Source organism: Ammospiza nelsoni, chromosome 3 (genome assembly GCF_027579445.1).
Source record: "Ammospiza nelsoni isolate bAmmNel1 chromosome 3, bAmmNel1.pri, whole genome shotgun sequence".
Classification (NCBI taxonomy): Eukaryota; Metazoa; Chordata; class Aves; order Passeriformes; family Passerellidae; genus Ammospiza; species Ammospiza nelsoni.
This window is the reverse complement of record NC_080635.1, coordinates 42,472,979-42,482,148: the sequence shown is the minus strand read 5'-3', so window position 1 is coordinate 42,482,148 and position 9,170 is coordinate 42,472,979. Positions and strand designations below refer to the sequence as shown.

Genomic DNA, 9,170 nt, shown 5'->3' with positions numbered 1-9,170 from the left:
TATGCTAAACATCATGCTTTTTATTTTTGGGGAAAGAGCAAGAAAATAGCAGTACTTCAACAGACTAGAAAAAGCCTCATGTAAATACTAAAAGCACAGCAAATTATACTAAAAGCTTATACATTCTTAAGTCAAAGCAGAAAGTTGCATGTAAAATGTGTGTGTATATATACTTATACATGTATACACACATAGGCACACAACTTTTAAGTACAGATATAACTATCTGAATTATCTGTTTTCCTTATCATTCAGTGTAGTTTGGGGTGAGTGAAGCAATTAGACCAGAATTAACATTAAAAAAATTATCCAACCACTGCCACAGAACTAGATTAAGAACTTACACACATACACAATCACAGCACAGTCTTTACTCTCGTGGCCTTTGAATTCCACTAAAATAAGCCAGTTTTAGAGGGAATGCACCCTGGAAGTCTCTTGGCTTTTATCACTGAAACATCCTAGCCTTTGTTAAAAACTAACAGAGGGGCTACCCCAGAATGTGATCTCCAATTCTTCCTGCAAACTGCATGCATGCCAGACATGAACCATGCAAAAACTCTTTGAGGTTTAAGCCCTTAATTATTACCTTGTGTCAAGATTCAGGCACTGTGCTTTACAGCAATCTTCAGAATTAAATTTAAGAAACTAAAATCGCATTGGGAATTGATTTTACTTAAAATAGAGAAGGGTGAAAACTCAGATAGTTGGCAACTCTCAGCTGATTAAGCATTTCACACAATGAATTAATAAAAACTTAACCAAGTGCTTTAGTAAGTTCTGAAAACAAAAATAAGTTATATTTCAAAGAACAAGTTAGTATAAAAAGTTTTAACATATGCAAAGTATGTGCTCAAAATACTTGTTTCGCATTTTTAAAAAGAGCTGTCATCTACCTTACAGCAACAAAGTTCACCCAGTATAAAATATTGCAATTTGTCCCATTGTGTCATATGAGAGGTTTCCTTATTCTTCATATGATCAAGAACACTTGCACAAGAGTTCATGTTATTCCAAGCCACATAGTGGCAGACAGACTATGTTTGAAAACGTGCTTTTACTATGCAGTGCAGTAAAAGCTGAGCAAACCATTTCAGAGCAGCGTTTAGCAGGTCGAAGAGCTATGTTGATGCAAGAAATCCAGAGAAGAGTATAAAAGTTAATGCCAAGTGGCAGTACCAAGAAAGTGAATTAGATCAACAGAAAAAAAAACCCTGCTGATAACATTCACTATCACATGTACAGCTTGTAAGCTAGGAATAAATTAGCTTAAGGAGAAAAAAAAATTCACTGTGTAAACAATTCACCCAGTACAAAACTGGATGCAGGCGGTAAGAGCAGAACTAGCTTAGTAGTGCTGAGGATGTGCGTGCATCCAGATGCCTGTTCAAAATGCATTTATCAATGCCACTGACCCCCCAAAAATCACCTAGAGCTATTTACACCACAGCAGAGGCTTCCCTCCCCCCTTATGAAGTTATTACAACTCAGGAAGTCGCTGCTGTCTACTACGATTAGAATTCCAGTTATAAGCTACCGATGTTTGTAAGATGAAAACACCCACCTTCCAAATTAAATTGAAAACTCTTGTCAAGCATGTCTGAAGACTCTTCAAAAGTTAAAGTACAGCACTTTGCTCAAGTGGTATTTGCATGAGTAACTTGTACTGACAGCCTGTTAAAATAAGAGAATTTAACACAACTCGGGGTAGCTGGGTGTTCCTCCTCAGGAAGAGGGATCCATACAAATCCCAGTCGTTCTTGTTGAGGTGTGTTAGAGGGAGAGAAGGACCAAAGAACCTCAGTCCAGTCAGCCTTGAGGGGAATCTTCCTGCTTCTAGAAGTATTCCTCCTCTTCATCAAAAAATCCGTTTTCCATGGCGTATGAGCAGTCTGCGTTAGAGTCAGCTTGGCAGGCACCTTTGTACTCTTGAATGGACTCGTACAGGGAGTAAAGCTGACACAGCAATGACATATCCAGCTGCCGAAGGCCAACCTGGAGGGGCAACAATTCAAACCATCATTACTGCAAGTGTCTTTCTATGGCAGTATAGTGCTATATATCTTTTGTTGCTAAACAGGAGGTTCAAGCTTCCTTCCACCTTGAATATTTACGAAAAGTGAAAGTAAAATTCATTTTCTAAGGTGGCAGATGCCCCATGGGATAAACTGAACAAAAGAACAAGGAATGATGTGATGCAATAGTACAGAACAAATGCAAAGTGTTCTTCCAAATGCTGTATTACAATGATGGGCCTAACTTCCAATAAGCAGTTCACTGCTGTCGGAGCCATGGCAGATAAATTCATGAAGTCTATATTCCTCATTATGCAAGGGAGATATTTTTCCAGAAACACCGTGTGTCTTTCACACATCTTTCTCTGACACCATCACAAGGTGCTCTGCTTTTGTCTGAAACAGCCTGGAGTAAAAGTTTTAAATGGGACTCTGACTGGTTTTCCCATTTCCCAGCTAAGTATTTCTACTCTAATTTTCTTTTCAATGTTGATGTACATAGGCATCTGGCAAAGCCAGGTATGTCCAGCACAATACAGCACACTACTTCCAGGCAGCAAAACTAAAGCAGAAGTGACACAAGGACAAACTTCATCTCTTACAAATCTTCAGAGTACTTTCATGTGCCACTCAAGCACAGGCTTGATTATAATTAAGCACCTAATATTTTGGTCCTTAAGATTCTCAAATATTCCAGAGCAAATTAAAGATTTAAAAACATTTAAAAAAAAGGCTGCATCTTTATGTCAGGTACAAAACCCGTATGTTGCACTGCAAAATGAAATCATGCTACTCATTTAACTCAATTCAGTCTCTCTCTCTGGCAACAAAATGGAGAGTTTACTTGACATTGTCACCTATCCAAGTCAGATCAAATTAAAACTAGGTTTTGCCTTGCAGCCAATTTAAACCACCACTCAATTAGTGATTCTAGAGAAACAGCCATTTCAGCCTTATTTTTCAACAAAGTGTTAAGCCAACAGACTGCTCCTAGTGAGCCTCAGTTTCATCAAATAAAAAGTTTTTGCCACAACTCATGTCAAGAGGAAATAAATAAATAAATAAATAATGTTAGCAGCCTTTACTGCAACCTGAACACCAGGCTGTATTTTATTCATAATGAGAACTCTAACCTCTCCTTATGCCTCTAAATTCTCAGGACAAAACACTCAGCACACAAGAAAACCACAACAAGCTAGCATGAAGATCTTACTTTGACATTGCTGAGCTATTCTACCAGCAGCTCTTTCTGAAAGTGGGGAGAAAAAAAAAATCATACACCACAATGCCACTGAGAAAAACAGGATACAGCATCTTTCAAGAACAACACAAATTACCTGGTGACATCATGAAGCCAAAAGATGAAGTCTTGCACAGGCTAAATGTGAAGACTTTAGGACAAGACATGGAGCACTGTGCTAGCTGCCAGGATATTACAGGTAAGTCTTTCCACACCTCAGATCTATGCTACTTTTCTCATCCATTTTCCTTTATAACTTAAACTGCTCACCTCAGGTAAGAAAGAATGCTGTGAAGTTGGACTTAATGCTCTGACATACAAACATGAGATCCACCTGGCAGACCTGCATGAGAGCTAAATGTTTGAGGGACAAGACTGCAGTCCAGAGCTGTTCAAAAAGCAATCAGGAGTGAGTCGAGGCAAAAAAGTCAACAGAGAGACCAGCAACCTTTGTCTCCCAAGGAAAGTGGGAGCATTTTCACCAGCAGCTCTCCTGTTTCAGCTCCATAAAAGACTTGAGCACTTTCTGTGAAGTTCAATCCTACTGACTGCCAAGCACAAACTTCAAGATTTGCCCAGCAGAATTAACATAATAGGTCTTTAAACCAAATGGTTATGTTTAATATCTTATTTTTCTGTTGTTGTCATTAATATCAAACAATCAAACAGGAAGTCTACTGAGAAAAATGCAGCCTCTTTAAAACTTTCAAGCATGATCCCTGAGGTAAGAAAAGCCTGAAGAAATGTCCAACATTGATAGCATTAGCACAGTTTTTAATGCCAGCCAAGCTGTGTTTGACTCTTGATAAGACAACCTATAGTGCACAATTCCATGTGATAATTCTGTTCCTCACAATCACAGTTCTGAAATGACCTCTCCTTTCCTCCCTCTCTCTCTCCAAAGCATCCAAGTTCATCACTTTCTCAGCTTTAGAAACTTACATACATACACAGAGTAGCTTGCCTGATCATGCAGGAAAAGATGCTCTGTGCATTTCTTCCTCATTCACTATGGAAAATTTAAATCAAGCCTATTACTCAATAAAAATATCTTTGATTGCTGCAAGAAAGAGTGTTCAATATCAGTAATAAAGCCCTTTAATCTTCTTGATGAAAGACACCCTATTGGTACACAAGAGTCTCTCTAATTTGTACAGGCCACAAAAAAGTACATCTGCAACCAAGGACCCTGTTGCTTGAAAGTCTTTGATGTGTTTAGAAGTATCTTTTTCTTCAGAAGTATTTTATCAAATTATCATCAAGGCTAACAGAGTATTAAAGGAAAGTTTAAAGGGGAAGTCTAGTTAACAAATGACTTTGAGAAGTATCTCATTTGATTTCCCATTAGGAAAAAAAATAGATTAGACTTGCCTAATGAGTTCTCTTTGCTTTTTTGGAAAGGCTTAAGACGACTAAGACCATATGTCCTTGTTTCCTTTTACAGCATTGCAGAAGAAAGCCCCGGCAGTCCATAGACACCCATCCTTCCTGAGCCTTAATGCAAACTGGCAATTCTAATACACAGTTTTAAGAATTATCTCTAACTGTTGAAACACTGGTGGCAGACTAGGATTTCAGCACTCTAGACTGTTCTTCTAAATCCACAGAAAGACCTTACAAAAGAGCTTTTTGTCCTCAAGCACATTTTTAGCCTGAGAAAAAGTCTTTAACTTGGCAGATTTTCAGCAATACCATATTTTATATGCTCCACAGTGTTATTAGAGATGAAAGACACCTCTGGAGATCATACAGCGCAAAGCTCCTGCCAAAGCAGGGTCACCTCAAGCTGGTGACACACAAACGTGTCCTGGTGGGTTTTGAATGTCTCTAGACAGGCAGACTCCACAAGCTCCCTGGGCAGCCTGTTCCAGTGGTCTGCTGCCCTCAATGTAAAGAAGTTTTCCTCATGCTGAGGTGAAACTCGTTGTGTTTCAGTTTATGGCCATTACTCTTCATGCTGTCGCTGGGCACCACCAGAAGGAGTCTGGCACCATCCTCTTGAGACTCACCTTTCAGATATTTATATATATTAATGAGATTCCCTTTCAGTCCTCTTTTCTCTAGACTAAACAGGTCCATCTCCTGCAGTCCCTCTTCATAAGAAAGATGCTCCAAGACCGCTAATTATCCTTGTGGCCCTCCGCTGGACCCTCTCCAGCATCTCCCTGTCTTTCTTGCACTGATTCTACAGAACCCTCAGCGGGCGAGGCTTAGGCTATTATTAGTCACTACAGCTGCAGCTTGCACCAGCACAGCACCAACACCCAATTAGTGTTTAATCAAAAGGTGCGCCAGGTCGCCCGGAAGAATTTCGCTATAACAACGCCGCGCTACAGGATCAAAACAGAGTCCTGGAGAGAACCACGCCGAACCATAGCCACCTGGGCTGCACGAATCGCCGCCGACACTGGGGGATTTTTGACCGCCAGCCTTTCAGCGTGGCTGCCGGGTCCCGGGGGTGCCGCAGGGCGCGGTAAGCGGCTCCCCATCCACATCCGCGGCAGCCCCGCCGCCACCGGCCCCGGCCCTCCCCCGCCGCCGGCACCGGCACCGCGCCGGGTTACGGGGGCTGCACCGGCCTGCCTGCGCCCACCCGGGGCCGGAGCCGGGGCGCCGTTCTGGCCCCCGGGAGGTGGCGGCGCCCCCGCCGCCGCTCGCCACGTCCGCCGCCCCCGCCGAGCCCCGGCCCGCCCCGCTCACCATCTCCTTGCGGAGCAGGGCCAGCGCCGCGTCCAGGTTGGGAGGCTTGGGCGGGCGCGGCGAGCCCCGGCCGCCGCCGCTCAGCTCGTCCTGGATGCGGGACTTCTGCGCGTAGAGGCGCTCCAGGTCCCGCCAGCGCCCGCCCTGGCCGCCGCCGCCGCCAGAGGACGAGGAGTTCAGCAGCCCGCTCAGGCTCTTGGGCAGCGGCGGCAGCCCCGCGCCGCCGCCGGGCCCCGGCAGCCCCGGCCCGCTCATGCTGCAGCCGCGGCCACCGACGGAAGGAGCCGCCTCGGCCCCGCCGCGGGAGGCGCCGCCCGGAGCCCGCCCCGCCTCCGGGCCGAGCGGGGGTGGGGAAGCCGTGCGGGGCCGGCCGAGGGAAGGGAGGCAGGGGAGGTGGTCGGGTGGCGGAGGGGCCGCGCCGCAGGTGCCCCGGTTCTGCGCCGGGGCTGCCTTGTGTGAGGCGCGGTGAGACCCTGCGGGCGCGGCCTCAGCCCGTGCCCCACAGAAACAGCCCCGCGGCAGCGCTCGGTCCCCGGGCACGGCCGGCAGAAGGGCCCTGCGGCAGCGGGGCTGAGCCTCCGGGCTCGGCCCCGGGGCTGGGGGAGGGATGAAGCGCAGTGAAAGCAGGCATGAAAGCAGATTAACTGCTGCAGGCGGAGGTGACCGCTTCTTCTGTGGCGATGGTGTTGCATCAGTCGCCTGGATAACGCGACGCTGCTCACCCTTTCCATCAAGATGTTTCTTTCTTCCCCCGTTTGGGCTGGGATAAATGGCTTCTTAGTAGCTGTACAGTGCCGTGTTTTTGATTCAGAATGAGAATAATGTTGATAATATACTGATGCTTTGATTTTTGCTGAGTCGTGTTTATCCTAAGGGCTGTCTTTTGTCTCTGTGTGCCTGTCTCATGCTCTGCCGGGGAAAAGGTACACAAAAGAAACTGGGAGGGAGCACAGCCGTGACCGGTGACCCAAACTGGCCAAAGGGATATTCACCTTTTTTATTTGTACTTTGTTCTCAATTATTAAACTGTTCTTATCTCAGCCTACGTGTTTTACTTTTGATTCTTCTTCCCATTCCACTGGGGGAGAGGGAGGGGGTGTGGGGGAGTGGGGTGGCTGAACGAGCAGCTGTGGTGCTTTATTTCCAGCTGAGCTTAATCCACCACCCTTTCACATGTTCACAGCCAAGTTTTGTACTTAAAGTGTTTTATCTCTGAGCGTTGCAACTACACAAACCTGGGTCTGTCTGCTTTGTGAGTCAAACTTCTCAACCTGAGAGTTAGCTCGCTGTCTGTCTTCCAGCATTATTCACAGAGAGGATTATTGCTCTGCTTTACAGAAATACCCAGGTGCTTTCCTGAGAAGGCTGCGGAGAGGGAGCCATGCTCCAGGACCGGGGATGTGGCACGGGAATCCCCAAAACTGCCAACGTGGCCATAGCAACACAACCTCCATGTGCCAACTCTGATTTTGTGCCTTTTATGCTTCCTCCTTTTCTCCTTGACATGTTTGCATCTCCGGAGTCTCTTAAAAAAAAAAAAATAAAATAGGGCAGTTTTGGATTATTCAAAATCCAAACCAAAGCAGGGTATTAAATTGGAGTTCTGGGAATATGCTGCCATTGCCAAGCCAGATTGTTTAGAGGTGCATTCCTATTCCCATGACCCTGCTTTGTTTGTGGGGTTTTCTCTTCAAGAAATACCCAGATATGGTGATTTTGAGTTAAGCCTCTACATACTTTCAGTTTTGTTCCCAGACTCGCATGGTTTTTTCATGGTTTAAATGTCATTGGACTCTGTGACAATTGTTTTCAAACTGCTTAAAGTCGAGGAAGCTTTTGCCAATCGTTCTTCATGACACTTTAGGGATTGATTTTTCAGACAACCTGATGTGCTTTTTAATGCTTTTTGCCCTGGAATGAAGATTTTTCCCCCCATTAGGCATGATGCTACTTCTGCCCAAGTTAATTGTGAAAAATAAAGTTGTGCTCATAGCTTTTATGAAAATAAAGGCATTTAAACCATCCTTATTGTAGATTAAAAGTGTTAACGAAGGGTGCCTGAGTGCACAACCTTTTTTTTGGTTTGCTAAAGAAATACACACTGTACTATTTTTCTGCTTATTAGCAAATGTATTTATTTGTTCTCCATTCACCACTCCCCGTTTTTCTCCTAGATGACAGCGATTTGAAAAAGCTTGTATAATTTTATCTAGACCACTTTATCTTCTTTTTTTTTTTCCGTTTACCTGATTTCATTAAATTCTGAGTGCATTTTTTCACACGTATGTCCTTTAGGCACCTTGTTGTCACATTTACCATTGCAGAGAGCTTTATGTTGTCTTACTGCTCAGCTTTATAATCTGAAAAAGTAAAAAAACCCACTTTTTGGGTTTTCAGTCACCCTTCTCTCAACTGGCAACCTTATCTAGCCTTCATTCATACTAAATTCATAATTATCCTTTAAAATCTAAATCTACTGCTTTATTTATTCTGACCTAGTTATAACAGGGTGATAATGGAAGCTGGAGTCTTTTGCAGTTATGTCTTTCGGTTATGAAGCAGCTTTTGTTAGCTGTGTAGACCTTTTGGTCTTTGTTGGTTCCCAGAATTGAACTACAGAAACATGTTACTTGTCAAAACTGATCTTTGCTAAGGATGTTACCTCAAAAAACCCCATATTAAAAATATATGCTGCTATGTCATAAAGAATTAGGAAGTTCCAGGAGAGAGGTGTCCCATAACATCTCCTTATGCATTATGGTGTGGGTTTAATTTACATGTTCATATGTGATGTTTTTCCTTTCCTAATTCATCAGGAGGATACACAATGCCTGTGTATCATTTGTGCATCATTTACTAACAACCCTCTCTCCAAATGTGGTGATCTACATGCATTATAGTGTACCTTGAACTGATACATTAAGACTGTTCCCTACAGCCTTTTCTCTGATGTTTTCCCCTCTAATAAGTGAGTTATCCACAGATGTTAATGGAATTCCTCGTTATGACAGGCCTCTGTTAGAAGGTATTGTGGTTATCCCCTTTGGAACGAGGACATGAGGACACAGGGAGCTGAAGGTAGGTAATGGTAAAAAACATTGACTAATATTAAATGCCTGGTTTGTGATTCCTAGGAATGACTTTCCACCCAACAGAACTGACTAAAGAACATGTGCCTCTGCTTTAAGCTACCCTGCACAGAGCAGCATTTCTGC

The 9,170-nt window shown here is 44.0% G+C and overlaps 1 protein-coding gene across 1 annotated transcript; it reads right to left on the bottom strand.

The window, feature by feature from the left end:
- Positions 1-6,210, bottom strand: FAM89A (family with sequence similarity 89 member A). The gene is made up of 2 exons (XM_059469627.1): positions 5,956-6,210; positions 1-1,995 (listed from the first exon to the last, which is right to left on the bottom strand). Exons 1-2 carry the CDS (start codon positions 6,208-6,210, stop codon positions 1,837-1,839), a joined length of 414 nt encoding a protein of 137 aa, XP_059325610.1. The 3' UTR covers positions 1-1,836.
- Positions 6,211-9,170: the final 2,960 nt, after the last annotated feature.